Source organism: Gorilla gorilla, chromosome 19 (assembly GCF_029281585.2).
Source record: "Gorilla gorilla gorilla isolate KB3781 chromosome 19, NHGRI_mGorGor1-v2.1_pri, whole genome shotgun sequence".
Lineage (NCBI taxonomy): Eukaryota > Metazoa > Chordata > Mammalia > Primates > Hominidae > Gorilla > Gorilla gorilla.
The window spans coordinates 47,830,411-47,852,697 of NC_073243.2; the positions used below are offsets into that span (position 1 = coordinate 47,830,411).

A 22,287-nucleotide genomic window follows, 5' to 3' on the forward strand; every position below is an offset into this window, starting at 1 on the left:
CAAACCCCTACCTCCCAACCCTACCCACAAAAAAACATGTAACTCCTCAATCCATAATAGTTAAGTATAAGAGATAGAGGAGAAGGATAAATATTGATAAAGTTAAGAAACATAAACACAGGGTAAAAACACAATGTTTACTAAATCATACACACAGAAACATGCCTGTATTTGTAATGATTTCTTAAAAACTATTATAAAAGTCAAACTTATATTTTATGAGGCAGGAGTAGAAAGAGGGAATGAAAAGGAAAAGTGGACTCTTCAGAAAGCTAAAAAAAAAAATTCTACAATTAACAATTATGATTCCCCTTTAAACATATTCTTCACAAATATCTCTATCTAGTATTCATACGTTCTTTAATTTGATCCTTTTTTTTTTTTACAACTGACTACCCAGTACACTTGGTGAAGACAAAAAGAGTTGGTCTCAAAAGTATTTCCTTTGTAACACCTTCAATTCTTAGTCTCATTAACTCTAATTTTCTCCTTTCTAGGCATTTTTATGAAAAAGGGCAATCAGATATAGCATTCAAGCAATTACAAAGACAGTAATATTCCTAGATAAACCAAAATAACAATACTGCTAAAACTGATGTTATAATTATTAGAAATGAATGTTTGCAAACTTACGTATGAAAATCTAAATCTGGCATAAAAATTTGAGATACCAATGTATAACACAGATAAATTTGAATTATTTTTAAGTTGAATACAGAAAACATACAAGAATCTCATGTACTAAAACTATCTCCAAGCTTAAAGATGACAAATTTAAATACAAGTACGGAACTTTTTCGCCTTAACTGACAATACATACTAAATACAGATTTACACAAATTAATAATTAACTGATAACAGGTATTTTGGCCAGGCATAACAGTGGCTCATGCCTGTAATCCCAGCACTTTGGGAAGCCAAGGCGGGCAGATCACTTGAGCTCAGGAGTCTGAGGTTAGCCTGGGCAACATGGCGAAACCTCAACTCTACAAAAAGTACAAAAATTAGCTGGGTGTGGTGGTGCATGCCTGTGGTCCCAGCTACTCAGGAGGCTGAGATGGGAGGATCACCTGAGCCTGGAAGGTCGAGGCTGCAGTGAACTGTGATCGTGCCACTGCACTCCAGCCTGGGCAACAGAGCAAGACCATGCCTCAAACAAACATTTCAAGTTTATTAGTACAGAGATTAAAAGGTAAAAATTAAAAGTCTTCTTATCATATCCTATTCCTAGAGGTAATGTTAACACTTTCCCGAAATTTCTTATCCATATACATGGTTTGTGTGATATGTATATATATGTGTAATAAGCTAATTAGCAAATAGTAATGGAAACTATGATTTTGGGGAGCATTACAGAGAACAAGTGTTAATATTCATTACAGCATTTATTACAGTCTCTTTGTTTAAACTCAGAATAAAACAGCATATTGCACCTCTTAAGAAATATCCCACAATCAATGTAAATTTCAAGGTGCTGATGATCACATGGCATAAGAACAAAATTCTGATTTAAAATGAATTTACCTACCTGTAAACCATTTCATTAGGAGCTGAGTCATCAAAGGCATAATCAAAACGAAATGTTTGGTTTTCTAGGTACCTTGTTAAATCTACTTTTTGTTTTGGTTCATGTACCATCACAACATCTTTACTAGGAATTGTGATTACATCAAGATCTTTCATTTGAGTTTCTAAAAGAATAAATGAAAATCAATGCCCAATAATTTTCACAGCATTTGAGTTCATGTACAAAATTATTTTAAGTAGTAAGAACTAAGATACAAGTAGTAAGTTCTGTACATATAAAGATAATATCCCATAAAAATGCAACTCACTAAGACAAAATATTTCAACAGCAAAGTAAAAACAAAATCAAGATTTCTGTGAAGCAAGACTCGGAATGGCAATGATTCAGAGCAATAACAAACTGACAAGTTTAGCCATAGAAATGTGCATAATGGTTACATACAAATCAAAGGAAATGATTTACATTTTTTCCAAACCAATTTGATTTGCTATTATAAAAATACATTACAAATAAGATAAAATCAATCTTTTATTAGAGCTCATTAAGTGCCATACCTTTTTTATTGAGTGGTCGTTTTCTTACACACACACATATCCTATGTTCATCAATCTAGAAATAAAAAGTATTTTATTTCGGTGATTATCAGTGTCATGTAAAACACTAAAACGTAAATTATGTAATATTTCCTCCAGGGGTTTTAGAAATTTATACATAGCATAAATGATAGGTAAGCTAAAAAAACAAATTAGCTTTGCACAAATTTTAATGGTTGTCAGATATAATTACTTCTAAAATTCTGAGTGTAATGGAAACTTGCTTATTTTGTTATTTGGAAAACCATCACTTTAGGAAATAATTCTGTAGAGGGTACTACTATTGTTAGTAGCATTAAGTTCACATTAAGAAGCTGTGAGGAGGCCGGGCATGATGGCTCATTCTTATAATGCCAGCACTTTGGGAGGCTAAGGTGGGCAGATCACCTGAGGTCAGGAGTTTGAGACTAGCCTGGCCAACATGGAGAAACCCCATTTCTACTAAAAATATAAAAATTAGCCGGGAGTGGTGGTGCATGCCTGTAGTCCCAGCTACTCGGGAGGCTGATGTGGGAGAATCACTTGAACCCGGGAGGTGGAGGTTGCAGTGGGCCGAGATTATGCCTCTGCCCACCAGCCTGGGTGACAGTGAGACTTTATCTCTGGATCAAAAAAAAAAAAAGAAGTTGTGATGCCAGGCATGGTGGGTAATCCCAGCACTTTGGGAGGCTAAGGTGGGTGGATCACTTGAGGTCAGGAGTTCAAGACCAGCCTGGCCAACATGGTAAAACTCCATCTCTACTAAAAATATAAAAACTAGCTGGGCATGGTGGTGCATGCCTGTAATTCCAGCTACTCAGGTGGCTGAGGCACAGGAATTGCCTGAACCCTGGAGGTGGAGGTTGCAGTGAGACGAGATCCTGCCACTCCACCTCAGCCTGGGCAACAGAGAAGACTCTGTCTCAAAAAAAAAAAAGCTGTATTATCCACTTGAAGATGTGCTATACACAACAAAAGTCAACATTTCTATTCTACTAAGTGACATATTTTCATAGGTTGATCATAGGGAAAGTTGCTAGCAAAGATAACTACTGGCAAGAAACAGGATTCTCAGACGATTACTGAGCCAAATAATTTGAACTATTTTATAAATATGCCAATTCTTATGCATAAGTATTTTTCATAAAAATTTTGTTCCCAATACATGCCTCATTTTAATAATAATTAACATAAAGCAAGGATTAGCACAGTATGGCCTGTGGGTCTAATTTAGCTACTACCTGCTTCTGCAAAATTTTACTGACACACATTGATTGAAACAAATGTCATACCCATCATTTATGTATTGTCTATGGCTGCTTTTACAATACAATGACAGAGTTCAGTAGTTGTGACAAAGACCATATAGCTCCAAAGCCAAAGACCCTTGCAGAAAATGTTTGCCAATTCCTGTCCTAAAGGGTGAGCTCTGATGCAGTAAGTGAAACACATGAAGGAATAGCAAGGCCTAAAATATGTGGGATACAAGTATTATCAACAATTCTATTCAGTTCTATATAATACATCTATCTAACACAAATGTCTTTTTTGTAACTAACACATTCTGTATATGCTATGTCAGATGGATTATTTTTATAAGTACAAATTAGTTATAAAAGCATTCCCGGCTGGGTGTGGTGGCTCACGCCTATAATCCCAGGCGTGATTACAGGCCTCCCACTTCGGGAAGCCGAGGCGGGTGGATCACCTGAGGTCCGGAGTTCGAGACCAGCCTGACCAAAAAGGTGAAACCCTGTTTCTACTAAAAATACAAAAATTAGCCGGGCGTGGTGGCAGGCGCCTGTAGTCCCAGCTACTTGGGAGGCTGAGACAGGAGAATCACTTGAACTGGGAGGTGGAGATCACACCATTGCACTCCAGCCTGGGCGATGGAGCAAGACTCCATCTCAAAAAATAAAAAAAAAAAGGCACTCCCTGTCCAATGAATTCTCATTCATCAACAGCAAAGGAGTTGAGTAATAAGAGCAGAGGATTTTTTCCAGTTCTAGATTTCTGGTCCACTGCAGCCCTCAACAACCATCACTTCTTGTTAAAAGCCAGAGTAACATTTAAAACTAACAAATTACCAATAGTAAATTAGAAATGATGGTGGGATCTACAGCCCAAGACAAAGATAAGCTTGGAACTGAGATCAAAGTATAACTCACAGTCAGAAAGGAAAGTGAGTCTTCTACTATCACTCCTTTAAGTGTTGCTTTGCCCTTCCAAAGACAGGGAGGTTTTGCTTCGAGAAGGACATCTCTATAGGGAGCATATCTCATATACCAAATTATGGAAAATAAGCGTTAATGTGGATAATTTCTTGATTTTCTTCTTAAAATATGGGGAATGAGCACCCACAAGGAAAGGAAAAACTACATAGCTGAACACAATATGAATTTAGCAAGTGTCAAACACATGTTTTTATTTGAAGCATAAAAAGTTCCAGAATAATGGTTTACAAAGAATCTTACAGGATCTGCTGTTGTTAATGGTCTATAATCCAAACTTCCTCTAAAGTCTCTGATCATACACATAATTTCATAATTTGGGTTTGTAGCATCAACGTCCTATTAGAAGACAGAGAGAATTCACCATTATAAATATAATAATGTATTTGTTGCATTTATATTTGGTTTGAAAATTAAAATTAAATTGTGCCATTTGTCATAACCAAGCCTAAACTCAAACTGACGATATTATATAGTTTCATAGTTGTGGTTTCATAATAAGCTCTGAACCACTTTGTGTTTGTAAAATTGTGTTTTACAAACACAATTCTCTTAGTCTGTATGCATTCTGTTAACTCCAAATTAAGGACTCTTCATTGAAGTTACCCTTCACCTATTTCAAAAATCCATCTGTTATACATATACCTTAATTATCCTATAAAATGCAGCAACAGAGAAATAATGCTCATGTTAACCACTGGCAAATAACTCTAGAAAAGCTGAAATTCTAGGAAAATTCATTTAATCAGATTCATCTTCTAATTTAATCCAGTGTTTCAGCAAAGTATAAATACAGATTCATTTGTCTTCATTTTCTATTTTTGCTGACCTTCTAAAAAATACTAAGTAATGACAAAACTGCCCCAAATCAACGGAACATAGAACTTAAAGGAATCAGAAGCCAAGATCATTTAAAAAAAACTTTAAAATTCAAATTTTTGAATGCCAACTACAATTTATTTGGCTTCAAAACAGAAATTCAGATTAAGATACAAATAGCAATAGTCAACAGTCTTTCCTAGCCTTGAACAATAAATTATTAATCATTCTAAGAAGTCACATTTTTTATACATCATATTCAGATTTGTTTTGAATGCAACTAAATTACAAACTGTTACTGAAACTTACTTTCAATTAACCTTCTTCTAGGAAATAATACCACCTATGTCAACTGAGAAGCAGACTGTGAAGTGAGAATTAAGAGATCACAGAGAGATGTGTAAGTATTATGAAGTACCCACAGGAAACACCAGGTGGCATCTATGCTAAGTATTAGTAGATAATATGTTTTATTATTCATTTCAAAACCCAACTGGTCATTCTCAGGTCACTTTCAGATAAAAGCTGATTCATTCAGGTTGGATATAATACTAGGTCCACAATTCCACAACACAACATCTGAACTGGTAGTTTAACATGATTAAGGGCATTTGAACATACTATTAAATAAATAATCTTGATGTTTTATTAGAGAAAAGTAGTTCTGAAAATGTAATAGATGCCATACAAGCACAATGGTGCAGTTATGTATAATAACAAAATGTCTAATATGTAAAGACCTGTAGAAGAGTAAAAGACCAGTTTTCTATGCAATTTTCCCACTGCTATTAAACAGTCTTGCTACCATCTGAAGGGACCCTGAGGGGGACACAATAGAGATCCACTCTTCATATGTGGCATAAATGAAAACCCAAGGAATTTCCCCCCTTTCACTAAGACATGTGAACTTACTAACCATAGAAAAACAATAATAAAATTTATAGTTTAATCACGCACTTTAACTGGGTATTTTTCCCAGTGTATTTTTAGGTCTTTTTAAAATAAAAATTCTTAAATGTTATACCATACACATTAGAATTCTGTAACACAATGGCTTTTTCTTAATGGAACAAATTTTAGCGTTAACACATACCCATAAAACATGAAAAGAACAATGCAGTAAAAATGTGTTACGGTAACTTATTTGCACAAGAGTTTATATTATTCCTCAATATCAATTTAAGGAATTCTTAAAATTCTTCAAAAAAAAAAATGCCTTAATTATTTTGTTCACATCAATCACCTTCACTGATATAATCTAATCTCTGGTTGGTACATAAACAAAATATATGTTTATGTTACGAACCTGGGCTCTTTTTTCTCTAAGTTCTTGCTGTTGCAATCTCCTTTTCTCTCGTTTTTCTTGCAGTTTTTCTACTTCTTTCACACAATTAGATTTTCTACGTGCTGAAAAGAAAAGATGAGCTGTAGAAGTATAGTTTTCTTTTTTAGAGTACTAATATTAAACTTTTTTTATGTATAACTTCACCACACACACATAAAAGGTACACAGTGACAAAGCATGCCTATAACAACTACGTGAGCTTTACTTAATGAGCTGCTTTACCAAAACTAAAACAGGACAATGTACAGATGAGAGTCCAGAAAAATGACTCAAACATATTGATACATGTCATCTCTTGGTTTAGAAACACAGATTTTTTAATTCAAAGAATCAAGGAGCACAACACATTCTTCTGTAACATCTGACAAATTATCATCTGCCCAGAATTTTAAACTCAAACTGAAACATTGCTATAATTTCACAAAAAAATTTTTGCTCCAAAATATACTTTAAAAAACCCAATTAACAGACTAATAAAAAGAAGTTAAATTTTCCACAGTGGTAAAATGAAATCTGCAATCAAGCTTGTATTTAGAGTGTTTACTCTTTGAGGACTTAAAAGGATGACCAAGAGAGAATACATGTATGCCTAAAATGACTAAATCCTTGATACATAATTTACATACAAGGGGGTCCAAATTCCTTTTTTGCAGCTTGAACTGGAGATATATCTGAAACACTACCATTCTGTTGTGCAGAAGAAGACTGTTCAGGAAATTGACTGGGCCGTGCACGTGCTGAACCAACCACTGTAAGTAAAAAAAAAAAAAAATTTAAATTCAGGATAGAAAATTAGTAAAAGCTAACCTTAGTAAAAGGAAGAGATAGCCCCCAAAACCTGATACTTAAAAGTTACATTAGTAAGTTGCCAGGTTTTCTATTTATGTATGTAAAATATAATATAGTTTATAATAATTCTGTTCAATAAACTGACATAAGCTAAAAGAGGCTTTCAAAGTAATATGTGCAGACTTAGCTTTCACCAATGTAATTTTTGCTACAAAATTCAATCTAAATAATTTACATAAAAACCAAAGCCAAGCTTGATTTTTAAAAATCCTTTAAAATATATATGTGAAAACAAAATATATATGTATATATAAACCACTCCACGTCTTAAAACTTTAAACTGCAAAGAAATCCTCCTAAAATATGTGTGTAAAATATAATTTTTTTTTTTTTTTTTTGAGATGAAGTCTTGCTCTGTCACCCAGGTTGGAGTGCAGTGGTGCAATCTCGGCTCACTGTGACCTCCGCCTCCCAGGTTCAAGTGATCTCCTGCCTCAGCCTCCCGAGTAGCTGAGACTACAGGCGCACGCCACTACACCTGGCCATTTTTGTGATTTTAGTAGAGACGAGGTTTCACCATATTGGTCAGGCTGGCCTCAAACTCTTCACCTCAGGTGATCCACCCACCTCGGCCTCCCAGTGTGCTGGGATTAAAGGCGTGAGCCACCACACCCGGCAAAATATAAATTTTACATGCATTCTCATTTTTAAAAATGTACACTAATCAAATATATACAGAGAGTAAAAACTTAGCTTCAACCCTCCCTATATTCCAAATCCCACTCTTTGCTCCTCAAATATGCAAATCTTCAGCAGAGAATTTCCCAATGTGGATATTATACAAGTGGAAAAAAGCATATAAAATTAAATATAAATATCAAATTTTAAAAGAAATATAAATTTACATAAGACTGAAAAGATAGTGTTTAAACTGAAGGACTGTCCCTCCACTTCCAATCTCTCATTTAATACTTCTGTCCATCCTGTTCTACCATCCACACACACAGAGAAATAATACTGCCAGAAAAGACAATTCTGAACTACCTAACAGTAGAAAATAAATTCATTATGCTTTTCATGTCCTGGCTGAAAATATATGGGAGACTTCAGTTAACTACACAATTTTTATGTCTGTTCAACTTCTTTAGCTAGTGAAATCAGCCAACTAATTGACTCTTTCCCCATTCCTTTCTTTCTCATAATATTCTTCTCGAATTTGCAAAATTATTTAGTAAATAAGATGGATTAAAAATTGCATTTCATAATTTCATATTCATCCCATCAATTTTATTTTATTATATTATTTATTTATTAACTTATTTTTTGAGACAGGGTCTCACTCTATTGCCCAGGCTGGAATGCAGTGGCACAATCTCGGCTCACTGAACCTCCACCTCCTGGGTTCAAGCGATCCTCCTGCCTCAGCCTCCCGAGTAGCTGAGACTACAGGTATGTGTCACTGCACTTGGCTAGTTTTTGTATTTTTAGTAGAGATGGAGTTTCATCATGTTGGCCAGGCTGGTCTTGAGCTTCTGACCTCAGGTTATCTGCCCGCCTCGGCCTCTCAAAGTGCTGGGATTTCAGGGGTGAGCCACCGTTCCCAGCCATCATCCCATACATTTTAAAAATCTTTTTTTTTTTTTGGAGATGGAGTGTTGCTCTGTCGCCCAGGCTGGAGTGCAGTCGTGCGATCTTGGCTTACTGCAACCTCTGCCTCCCAGGTTCAAGCAATTCTCCTGCCTCAGCCTCCCAAGTAGCTGGGATTACAGGCACCGCCACCACGCCTGGCTAATTTTTTGTATTTTTAGTAGAGACGGGGTTTCACCATGTTGACCGGGGGGGTCTTGAACTACTGACCTCAGGTGATCCACCCGCCTCAGCCTCCCAAAGTGTGGAGATTACAGGCCTGAGCCACCACACCTGGACAAAATCATTTTTCAGTATTACTGGCATATTGTATTAGGAAATCAAGAAGACACTAGGCTGGGCACAGTGGCTCACGCCTGTAATCCCAACACTTTGGGAGGCCAAGCCAGGAGGATCACTTGAGCCCAGGAGTTCAAGACCAGCCCAGGCAACATGGAAAGACTCTCTACTAAAAAATAAAAAAATTAGCTGGGCATGGTGGCTAATGCCTGTGGTCCCAGCTACATGTGAGGCTGAGGCAGGAGGATCATCTGACCCTGGGAGGTCAAGGCTGTAGTGAGCTGTGTTCATGCCACTGTACTCTAGACTGGGTGATAGAGCAAGACCCTGTCTCAAAAAAAAAACAAAAAACAAAAAACAAAACAAAACAAAAAAGCACCTCTTAAAATTAGCCAGGTAAAATTTAAATAAATACCAACATCAAGGGTAATGTTTACTTTTGATTTACCTTGTCAGGAACATACTAAGAAGTCAATAGCCAAAATTAAGAGATAAATTTTTACTTTACCTCTATTATCTCTTGGAGGAGGGTCATTCTTAATAGAAGCTACAGTCCGTCGATTCTATGAAAGGAAAAAATGTTCATTATGTTTTCTGTCTTTACTCCTCATATGTATCATGATCTGAGCTTCTTTCAATTAAACAAAAGTAGGCAGACATGTAAGAATATAAAACAAAATGAAGAAAAACTATAATCTTACTGAATTACTATTAATGCTATCAATATTCAAGTTCCTTTATATATTTTCCCCTACCCTCCAAAAATATTCAGGAATTAATATGAGCCAGGCACTGATCTAAGGACTTTCTTCACAACAACCTATGAGGTCATTACTACTGCTATTCCCATCTCATCGATGAGGAAACTGAAACCAAGAGAGGTTAAGTAGCTTCACAATAATATGTGTTTTAATCATCATACTATGCTGCTAAAACCATGTAATAAATGTCATTTCTGAATAATAGGGGGTAATTTATAAAATATTAGTTCTAGACAGCTTAGAAACCCTTGTTAAACTGAAATATCAGAATACTATAAAATGTACATTGTCAGTTATCCTAAAAAGGTTTCATAAGAGTTTCTAAGACTTGGACACTGTACAGATTAAGGCAGCAAACTTTTGGTCCTCTAATTCATTCATGAAGACTTCCTTTTATTCACCTCAAAAAAAGATATCAAATAATGTAGTTGTCTTAACCTTGGCTGCACATTCAAATCAGATGAGTACTATTAAAAGGAAACTGATGCCAGGGTCTCCCTTTAGGTAAAATAAAACTGAATCTCTGGGAGTGGGGCCCATAAATCAGTATTTTTAAAAATACTGATTTATTTTAATACTTTAAAAATATTTTTAATACTTTTAAAAATACTTATTTATAATTAAAATAAATACTTATTTTAAAAATAAATATTTATTTTTAAAATATACTGATTTAATCTATTCCAGTTAATTCTAATGTACAGTAAAGGTTGCTAATGATATACCAGGAAGAATAAACTACAAAAATCCTCCAATGAAGATCCCTCATTTTGAAGATGAATATAAAAAATAATCCATTTATAAGTAGTAACTAATAACCTCTAAGTGGTGACTCTCAATATGATTAAACTCATGAGTTGAAAATATGCCTTATGTTCAACTGCATAGTTTACGAAACAAAGTTTTGTTGCTTCTATTATACTATATTTAAATGCTTATCTATGTCCTCCCCGAAAGATATCAAGTTCCTACAGGCTGAAAGCCATGTCATCATTCATCTTTGTATTTTGTCCAGCATAGTATTTGGCACAATGTAAAAAAGCAAAACAACAACAACAACAACAAAACCACAAATGCTTGTTGAAATGAACACAAAGAACCACAGATTCAACAACTTTGCAATACTACCTGTTTTAAAAAGAGCTGTATTTTGAAACAAAAATTTAATACTGAAAGGTCTTGAGAGAAAGGAAGGAGAATTATCTTTAAAAGCCAGAAGAATAATGTGCTTTTAATTTTTATAAAGATAAAACTGCTAGGGAGGATTTAGCACAGTTTTAAGGTATATCATGACAGTCAATATAGAAGTGAACTACACTATCATTTCCCATCTTTCTTTAAGAAACAAATAGCAGAATTATAATTTCAAAAGACTATCAGAGTTGGTAGTTATTATTCCTAAGAAACAGCTATTATGCCTTTGTCAAAGTCATATGTCTTCATTCAACAAACACCAAGCAAATGGTTTTGATCTATATCTCCTGAGAAACTTAGTCTCAGGAAAAATACTAATTAGGTGAGAAATTTCTAAGACCTTATCCAACGATTGTCATAATTGTGAATTAGACAACCTCAATCCTTGAAAATATGTATGTATATACATGAATATGATGGCAGAAAAAGCAAATTAATCAATTCTTAAACTCTTCAGAGCCTACCAATTTCAAACTAGAACACACACACATCTACAACCCCCGCTCTCTCCCAGTGTCCTGCACTCTGAATTTTCATCACTAACCTTTACAATTTTGTTTACTTTGGCTGAGGATGCTGGAGGTGGAGGTGTTTCTGGACTGGGTTCAATTTCTTCATCAGGAACAAGGTCAGGGTTAAGTGAAAAGATGCTCTCCAGGTCAATCTGTTCACAACACATACACATAGTCTTTTGAGAGTATATTTTGACAATTAACCTTTTATTTTTCAAGTAAATTGATGAAGTAAATAACTCTTAAATTACTTTAGCCTAATGAATACAGTAACTCGGCTGGGTGCAGTGGCTCATGCCTATAATCTTAGCACTTTGGGAGGTCAAGGTGGGCAGATCATTTGAGCCCAGGAGTCTGAGACCAGCCTGGGCAACATGGTGAAACCCCATCTCTACAAAAAATACAAAAATTAGCCAGGTGTGGTGGTGCACACCTGTAGTCCCAGCTACTCTGGAGACAGGTGGGAGGGTCACTTGAGCCCAGGAGGTCAAGGCTGCAGTAAGCCATGATCATGACACTGCACTCCAGCCTGGGTGACAAAGTGAGACCCTGTCTAAAAAACAAAAAAAAAAAGAATACAGTGCCTTAGCCTTACAAATGAGATTTAGAATTATAATCCACAAATTTAAAGAATCTCTCTTAAAATATCATTTTATAGTCTTGACTCTATGAATTGCTAACAACGCAGTGACCAATAGAACCACATAATTAAATATTATAGCACATTTTCAAACTGTGTGAGCTAGACTTAAAGAATAGTATATTTTATCAAATAATTAAGACTGATATGTGCAATCACATAAGAGATACAGGAGGAATCTACCCTTAAGTGAAAAGTTTTGATCATTTGAAAGTTTTCAAGGAATAATAAAAATATATGCACTAAATAAAATAACATTATGTACTTTTCTGTTTTGTTTTACATTCAGAATCTTGATTGCAGGACTAGGAATAAAATTAAACTCAGTGATCTTACCTCTTTGCCTTTTGTATCTCCATTTTCTATCCATTCAACAGTTACACTTTCATTATCTTCATTTAAAGATGTTACCATTGCTTGATGTATTCGGCCTATGTGGGAAAAAAGTATACATCTTAAAAATGCCACAAATTATGGCATTCCTAAACACTGTGAAATACAATTTTATAACTTGGAAATTAAAAAAAAAATGACACTACTTTTCCTTACAAGAGATTTCCACAGACCCTCAGGAACAGGGAATGAACTTTGTCCACGGGGCCATAAATCAATTTGCTGCTTGTCAAGTCCAGTAAATCAGTAAATCAGGTAAGACCTAAAGTTTATTTTCAGCATATATGATAAATGGTCACACAGTGACATACAATGCCTGAAATCTTAAACTGTTAAACAGTTCTAATCATTAGAAAGTGTCCTTACTATGAGCCAAAAATGATTCTGTAGAACAAAGAACAAAAATTTATAAAGCAAAATTTTTTTTCCTGAGACAGTCTTGCTCTGTTACCCAAGCTATAGAGCAGTGATGCGATCTTGGCTCACTGCAACCTCTGCCTCCTGGGTTCAAGTGATTCTTGTGCCTCAGCCTCCTAAGTAGCTGAGATTACAGCCATGCCTCACCATGCCCAGCTAATTTTTGTATTTTTAGTAGGGACGGGGTTTCACCATATCGCGCAGGCTGGTATCGAAATCCTGGCCTCAAGTGATCCACCCACCTCGGGCTCCCAAAGTGATGGGATTACAGGCATGAGCTACTGTGCCTGGTTCAGAAAGCAGTTTTAGGTATTATACTGATATAAAATACTTTTTACTTAAAAACCACTTTTTACCATATACGATGCAAATTGATAAAATTTTAAAATTAAGAAATGTGATTCCAAAAAGGTTGGGAAATGCTCATTTAAAATGTCCTCTTCTATATGTTGTCTATCCAAATCTATTCTATTCCTTACTTTCCCTAACTACTCCAGTCTTACAATCTGTAGAGAGAAGATATTATATATAATGTAGTAAACTTATTTTCCCTTCTTAGTAGACTGTAGGTTTTATCTGATAATAACTACAGAGCTAAATAATTATTTTTAATTATTACATAATATTTCATTATGTTTATCATAAATTATTTAATACCTATTGATGGTCACTTAGGTTATGTGCCATTTATTATTATTATTATAAACACTGCAATGAATACTATTGTATATTTGTCATTATGTACTTGTTGGATTATTTGCCTAGGACAAATTCCTAGAAGCACATCAACAGAATATATATATATATATATATATATATATATATATATATATATATATATAAAATACTTTTTAAAAAATTTATTTCATCTGTTTTCATCTTAACGATCCATCTGGTTGTTAGTCAAGTACAGACAGAAACTATGCAATATACTGCGTCTTCAATGTTTCCTAATAGAAATCCTTGGGGGCATCTATAATTTACCTTAAGATAATTTATAGCTCCTTAAATATCTAAAAACAGATATATAGTACAGAAAACAATGTTATTATAATGAGGCATTCAATACTGTTAAAACATGGGCACTATAATAATTTGATAAGTATTATTGTTTATGAAATTACTATCATTACCTTTTATTTTATTTTATTTTCAACAGAGACAGAGTCTCACTATGTTGCCAAGGCTGGTCTCAAACTCCCGGGCTCAGGGAATCCACCTGCCTTGGCCTGCTGAAGTGTTGGGATTACAGGTGTGAGCCACTGTGCCCGACCTACCTTTTATTTTTTCTTTTCTTTTCTTTTTTTTTTTTTTTTGAGACAGAGTCTCAAGCGATTCTCATGCCTCAGCCTCCCAAGTAGCAGCTGGGATTACAGGCATGCACCACCATGCACGGCTCTTTTTTTTTTTGAGACAGAGTCTTGCTCTGTCACCCATGCTGGAGTGCAGTGGAGCAATCTCGGCTCACCACAACCTCCATGTCTGGGATTCAAGCAATTCTCCTGCCTCAGCCTCCCAAGTAGCTGGGATTACAGGCACGTGCCACCACACTGGGCTAATTTTTGTATTTTTAGTAGAGACGGGGTTTCACCATGTTGGCCAGGCTAGTCTCGAACTCCTGACCTCAAGTGGTCTGCTCTCCTCGGCCTCCCAAATTGCTGGGATTACAGGCATGAGCCACCACGCCCGGCCCTGGCTAAATTTTGTATTTTTAGTAGAGGACAGGGTTTCTCCATGTTGGCCAGGCTGATCTCAAACTCCTGGCCTCAAGCGATCTGCCCACCTTGGCCTCCATAAGTGCTGGGACTACAGGCGTGAGCCACCACGCCCGGCCTTGTGGCCTACCTTTTATATAAGCTCATATAAAAATCCATATAAGTAATAAATGAACATAATCTTATAGATTTCAAATAGTGAGGATGTTAAGTACTCTCAAATGATATACTGGTGTTGCTTTTTAAAAAAAAAAACTAAAATACATACTAGTGATCTTTCCATGACAATATGTATAGACCTACCTATTATTTTTCATAACCACAAAGCATTCCATAAATGAATATATCACAATTTATTCCTTTATTAGGAGTATTATTTCCAACTGTTTGCCATTAAAAGATGCTGCACTGAATATCTGAACATAGGTGTGAATGCTTCCACAAATAAAATTTCTAGAAGGAGAATTAGTGGGTCAAGAAAATTGAAATTTTGATAGATATTCCTGAACCGCCCTTTGTATACATTCTCACCAACAGTGGGACCTATTCCTCCACACCCTCAACAACACTGAGCATTATCAATCCTAACACTTTTATCATCTCATGTGTCAGATTTCTTTAAGCTACTACTTTTTAAGTACGAATATGTCAGATACTAGCTCATTTAATTCACATTGGTTCATTTAATCATAACAAATATACCTACAAAGTAGGTATCTGCATTTTTTTTTTTTTTTTTGAGATGGAGTCGCGCTCTGTCACCAGGTTGGAGTGCAGTGGTGCGATCTCGCTCGGCTCACTGCAACCTCCACCTCCCAGGTTCAAGCGATTTTCCTGCCTCAGCCTCCTGAGTAGCTGGACTACAGGTGCGCGCCACCACGCCCAGCTAATTTTTTGTATTTTTAGTAGAGACAGGGTTTCACCATGTTGGCCAGGATGGTCTCCATCTCTTGACTTCCTGATCCGCCCGCCTCGGCCTCCCAAAGTGCTGGGATTACAGGCGTGAGCCACCACGCCCAGCCAGTAACTGCATTTAAAGATGAGAAAAATAAAGCTCAAAGTTACACAGTGAATAAGTAGCATGGGTCTAAACCTTGGTCAGATGTAAAAGTACTTGCTATTAATCACTATGCTTCTCTACTCACTTCAATTAAGCTGATGAAGATGTCTATATGTCTTAAGTCCAGGCATTCCTACAAAAATGTATAAACGGTAACACAAATTCTCAACCCTCATGTGTACCAGAAACTCCTAGGGAGCTTTCACAAAATAAAATGACATTGCTTGAGTCTTGCCCCCAGATAATGAGCCAATTCTTAACAACCTCACTACTATCATCTTGGTGCAAGCTACCAATGCCTTGTACTTAGATTACTGCGATACTCTCCCAACTAGTCTTCCTGCTTCCAACTTATCTGCCCTCTGTCTGTTCTCCAGAGTAGCCAAAATGTTCCTGGTAAAAAGTGAGTCAGATATTACTCCTTTGCTCAAAACCTTCCAATGACTCCCCCATCTCACACAGAGTAGAAGCTAAAGTCCTTTCAATGATCTATTAATGACTTACGACAAAGCCCTACATGATCTGACCCGCATTACCTGTGACCTCATTCATGCCTTACTAAAGTCACTCCTTTTTAATTGCCTGATTCCTATCTCACACAATACCACCTCCATTCCCCCCACTTCCCCAAAAGATGGGTCACAAACTTAAATGTGAAAGATGTAAAAGCAACTGAGTAAATAGTGGTGCCTTTTACTAATACAGATGGGCATTAGAGGAGATGCAGGTGCTGGGGGTGGGTGAAATTGATGACCTAAAAAAATACTGGGAGGAGTCAAAAGGGAGTTAAAAAAGGGAAATTAAATAATCCTTACTTCAATTTCAGAGACAAATTAGGTAAATAACCAGTGGAAGTGATATGTGTCATTTGGAGTCCTCTGAGAAGCAGATGAGAGAGTTGGGAGTACAAGAGGTTTACTGCTAAAGATAAAAGGGGGAGGAAAGAGGACTGAGCACAGAAAACTTTCAGACCAGGCTGGGTGCGGTGGCTCACGCCTGTAATCCCAGCACTTTGGGAGGCTGAGGCGGGCAGATCACTTGAGGTCAGGGGTTCAAGACCAGCCTGGCCAACATGGTGAAACACAGTCTCTACTAAAAATACAAAATTATCTGGGTGTGGTGGTGGGCGCCTGTAATCCCAGCTACTCAGGAGGCTGACGCAGGAGAATCACTTAAACCCAGGAGGTGGAGGTTGCAGTGAACCAAGATTGCTCCACTGCACTCCAGCCTGGGCAAGAGCGAGACTCCACTTCAAAAAAAAAAAAAAAATTAAGATTAAAATAAAAAATAATGAAAACTTTCAGACCATGATGCAGATTTGAAACCTATGAAGGAAGTGACTGTGAAGCAGGACTGAGCAGAGAAAGCCTCAGACCTTGATGCAGATCTAACAAAATCTTGGTCAACCCAGTAGGGTGCTTCAGAGCAAGACTGCCCATTAGAGGAGTCCTGCACTGAGCCAAAATGGATATGTCCTATTACCCATGCCATGCTCTATCACTGGCTGTGGATTTCCCAGGAAATTCAAGTTCTCAACCCCAAACCTAAAGGCCCTGAAGGTACTAACAACTGGAGGTTGTCAGCTAACTGCACTCCCTGAAACTGAAATTCTTTCTTAGAGAGACATCTAAGCAGTGCACCTGCATGGCTGCCACAGCATATGAAAAAGAGGATGAGTTTAACTGGTAGTGGAAATGAAGAGTGGACCCCAGAGAGCCATAAGCAGCCCAGTCACCATCACAATCTGGGAGGAGCCTACCACTGCTGCATCAAGCCCCGCATCAATCACCATCTCTACAACATGAGTAGTGAGGCTAAGACCTGGCAGCCATCCTTTCCCCAACTGCCCGTGGCAGCCCCACAATATACTAATACCCACTAGTGGGGACAAGAAGATTATAGCAACAAAGGTTTTGGAGAAAGTAAAAGAGTTTAATAAAACACTGATATGGTTTTATCAGCAGAAAGGAAGGAAATATTTCAGCCTAAGGAAGATGCATTTTAATCAGATTACTGTGAAGAATAACCCTCAGCAGGAAATGAAGAGGCTGTGGTTGAGGTTAAAGAAATGAGACACCTAGCTATCAAATCTAGTTGGAAAAAAAAAAGAAAAAAGAAATGAGTTACCAAGGTGGATCTCCATGCAATTACCAGTAGAATTACCACAATAATGAGAATGGGGAAAAATATGTGGATATTCCAAAAGGCAAGACCAACACAACCATTCTTATTGTTGGGCATCTACCATGGTATTCCCACCCTTCTAGGCAAGGAGTGACTTAATGTACCATAACTAGGTGTGCGAAAAAAAGGTGGGCCAGTGGAGCAAAATTCGTACCAGGACTACAGGTCACAAATTCACAGAGACCTTAATCTCCAAAGACAGGCTAGAGAGATTGGCAATGAGAGGATAAAGCAAATCAAGGAGGCCGGGCACAGTGGCTCACACCTGTGATCCCAGCACTTTGGGAGGCAGAAGTAGGAGGATGGCTTGAGCCCAGGAGTTTGAGACCAGGTTGGCAACATACCGAGACCTCAACTCTATAAAAACAATTTAAAAATCAACAGGGCATGGTGGTGTCCACCTACAGCCCCAGCAACTTGGGAGGCTGAGGTAGGAGGATTGCTTGAGCCTAGGAGGTCAAGGCTGCAGTGAGCTGTGATTGTGCCACGGCACTCCAGCTTGGGCAAGAGTGAGATCCTGTCTCCAAAAAAAAAAAAAAAAAAGGAAAAAAAAAAATCAAGGAGACAACATCCAGTATCAGCAGTCTCCTCAATATTGGAACCTCTATGACCTCAACCACCAGTGTACACATCCAGAAAGCCTTAAATCACAAGTTTGCAGAGTCAAAAGCATCTGATCTAAGACTAAACTCTAGAGGTTGAGCAGGGCAGGACTGAGAATTATGTTGCCTTATCTCTACCATAATCCAGTTTACTCATCCAACAAGAAGTGAATATGAAATTCCAGCAATAAGAAATGAATAGACAAAGTCTTAAGCATTTGCTTTTTGCCAATTAATCAGATAACTAGAACCATCTACACTACCTACAATACCAATGCAGCATGGGGCTTTTATTTGCACCAAAAGATGTCTCTAAAAAATGTTATTTTCTTTTTAAAAACCAACTTTGCCCAATATGACTTTAAATATTTTTAATTGTCTTATATATGGCTTTTCATTGAGCTACTCAAATACCTCTTTTTAAATTATAATACAAATTTATAATTTTTCTTTTTAAATTTTTTTTCTTTAACAAAGACATCCAATGATTTATTTCAAAAGTCAAATAGTAAACACCCGTTAACAAAGGTGTTAAGTAATAAGAGAAACAATAATAAGATACATGAAAAATTTTTCAAAGGAAAAAATCATGATATGGTGACAACATATAGGCATAACAAGAAGGTTTCAAGCCTGGATGACTGGGAGAATGATGCCACTAGGGGGAGAACAATGAGATGCTCAAGTCTCAGTTGTTAATAGGGATCATGCATAGATGTTAATAAGACTAATCAGGACTAGAAATATCTTTCCCTAGAAAATGCAACAATCTTTCCATGTGGCCTTCCAATACCATCCCATTTCTCTGATCCACCTGAGAAAACTCCTGTACTCCATCTTCACTAACTCATTGCCCTTTGACTCTCTTTGATTCACCATTTACTTTACTGTGAATTATATCACATATACTTCCACATTAAAGAAAAATAATAATAGAGCAAATGCCTGTGTAACTACCACCAGCTAGGTTAAAAAACACTTTTGAAACCCCATACATTCCCCTCCCAAAGATAACAACTGCCAGGTGCAGTGGCTCACGCCTGCAATCCCAGCACTTTGGGAGGCTGAGGCGGGTGGATCACCAGAGATCAGGAGTTTGAGACCAGCCTGGCCAACATGGTGAAACCCCCTCTCTACTAAAAATACAAAAAATTAGCTGGGCATGGTGGTGCGTGCCTGTAATCCCAGCTACTCAGGAGGCTGATGCAGAATTGCTTGAACCCGGGAGGCAGAGGCTGCAGTGAGCCAAGATCACGCCATTGCACTCCAGCCTGGACAATAAGAGCAAAATTCCGTCTCAAAAAAAAAAAAAAAAAAAAGTACTAAAAGTAAACTACCCAGACATTTGAGATAATCATATTTTGGCTTTTCTTTATCGTTTTATCACCTTTAAATGTAACACACACACAGAGAAATCTAAACAGTTTACTTCTCTTTAAATTGCATATGCATGGATTAACACTATTTTAAGACCTGTGGTGTTTTTTTTTTTTTTTTGCTCAATACTATTTTTTGCAATTCATTTATGTTGTAGATATAAAATGTATATAACTCATTTTCACTACAATATAGTATTTCATTGCACAAATATACATTTTACCTATTCTACTATCAGACATTTGAGTTGTTTTTATGTTTCTGCTATTAGGAACAATGATGCTATGGACATTCTTACATATGTGTACCGGTACAAATGTGCAATAATTTCTCTAAGATAAATAATAAGAGAGGAAATACAGAATAATTGAGTCCACATATTCTCTTCAGTGCCATGATGCTTCCTATCTATAGTAGCTGTGTGATAGTTTGTATATTCATCCCTGCCTAAATCTCACGTGGAATTGTAATCCCTATATTGGAGGTGGGGCCCAGTGGAGGTGATTGGATGGTGGAGGTGACTAGATCACTGGGGTGGATTTCTCATGAATGGTTTAGCACCATCCCCTTGGTGATGAGTGCTGTCCTCACGACAGTGAGTTCTGTTCTCTGGCTGTTTAAAAGTGTGTGGCATCTCCCTCTCTCTTGCTCCTGCTCCCCCTTAGCCTTCATGAGGTCTTCCCAGAAGCTGAGCAGATGCCAGCATCATGCTTCCTGCAAAGCCTGCAGACCTGCAAGCCAATTAAACCTCTTTTCTTTATAAATTACCCAGTCTCAAGTATTTATAGCAATGAAAGATGGGCCTAACACACAATATCTATAATGATTTGTAATCCCCCTAGCAATTACTCCACATTCATAAAAACAATATTAGTCAGATTTAACGTATCATATTATGGTTCTAATTTCTCTGATTTAAAGAGGTTTTGCCTGTTTTTGTGCTTGTTAGCCATTCAGGCCTTTTGAGTACTGACTTGAGTGTTTGCGCCTCTTTCTTTTGGCTATTTCTCTATAGGAATTCTATATATATTCTTGGTATTAATCTTTTGTTGTATGTATAGCAAATATTTTCTACAAAGTTGTGGCTTTTCATGTTCTTTATGGTGCTTTTGATGCATTTAAATTCTTAATTCTAATGTAGTCAAATATATGTTTTTCCATTATGGATTTTTTTGTTGTTTTTTGGTATGCTATGAAATTTTTCCTAAGATTGAGATCCCTAAAACAGTCTCTTACATTTTCTTTTAAAGTTTTATAAGCCAGATGTGGTGGCTCAGGCCTGTAATCCCAGCACTGTGGGAGGCTGAGGTGGGCAGATCACTTGAGATTAGGAGTTTGAGACCTGCCTGGCCAACATGGTGAAACTCTAACTCTACTAAAAATACAAAAAATTATCCAGGTGTGGTGGTGGGTGTCTATAATCCCAGATACTTGGGAGGCTGAGACAGGAGAACTGCTTGAGCCCGGGAGGCAGAGGTTGAAGTGAGCCAAGATCGTGCCTCTGCACTCGAGTCTGGGTGACAGAGCAAGACTCCCGACTCGAATAAATAAAATTTTACAAAACCTTTCATATTTGGGACCTTAATCTGTTGGCATTTTGATATTTTTGTATGATAACACAATTTCCTTTCCAGGACCATTTCCTGAAAATCCCCTTTCCCCTCTACTTATCAGCAATACTACCTGTGTCATAGTTCAAGCATACATGCATGAGTTTATTTCTTTATCCCTGAACTAAAATTACATTTAGTATTATAGCTTTGCTTATATTAAGTCTTGCCATATAGAATAAGCCCTCCTGTCTTATTGTTCTTTAAGAGTCTCTTTGATCTTCTTGGCCTTTTGCATGTCTGTATAAACTTTAGAATCAGCTTGTGAAGTTCCAAAAATCATATAAACCAATAATCACAAAACACTACCTATTGGGATTCTGACTGGAATTGCATTGTCTGTTTTGTTCTGGATTTTTATATCATTAATTAAGACTGATACTGGCCAGCAATTTTCCTTTCTCAAAGCTACTTTTTTTTTTTTTAAGAGTTCGGGGGTCTCTCTCTGTGCCCAGGCTGAAGTACGGTGGTGTGATCATGGCTCACTACAGCCTCATGTGATCCTCCTGCTTCAGCCTGCCGAGTAGCAAGGATTACAGGCATGCACTACTATGCCTGGCGAATTTTTTGTAGAGACAGGGTTTCGCTATGTTGACCAGGCTGGTCTTTAAC

At 36.9% G+C, this 22,287-nt stretch overlaps 1 protein-coding gene across 4 annotated transcripts in view; it reads right to left on the reverse strand.

Annotated features, from left to right (window-relative positions):
• The window catches only part of KIF2A (kinesin family member 2A), a 79,298-nt gene that overhangs the window by 26,908 nt on the left and 30,103 nt on the right, over positions 1-22,287 (reverse strand). For 2 of the 4 annotated variants that reach the window (XM_031003180.3, XM_031003178.3), the window contains exons 2-9: positions 12,654-12,748; positions 11,710-11,829; positions 9,719-9,773; positions 7,122-7,244; positions 6,457-6,557; positions 4,575-4,670; positions 2,083-2,137; positions 1,529-1,691 (exon numbers count right to left, since the gene is read on the reverse strand). In XM_031003180.3, the coding sequence (XP_030859040.1) occupies positions 1,529-1,691; positions 2,083-2,137; positions 4,575-4,670; positions 6,457-6,557; positions 7,122-7,244; positions 9,719-9,773; positions 11,710-11,829; positions 12,654-12,748 (808 nt within the window). The remainder of the gene's footprint in view (positions 1-1,528; positions 1,692-2,082; positions 2,138-4,574; positions 4,671-6,456; positions 6,558-7,121; positions 7,245-9,718; positions 9,774-11,709; positions 11,830-12,653; positions 12,749-22,287) is intronic. The other 2 variants (XM_031003181.3, XM_031003179.3) reach the window with 1 other exon arrangement.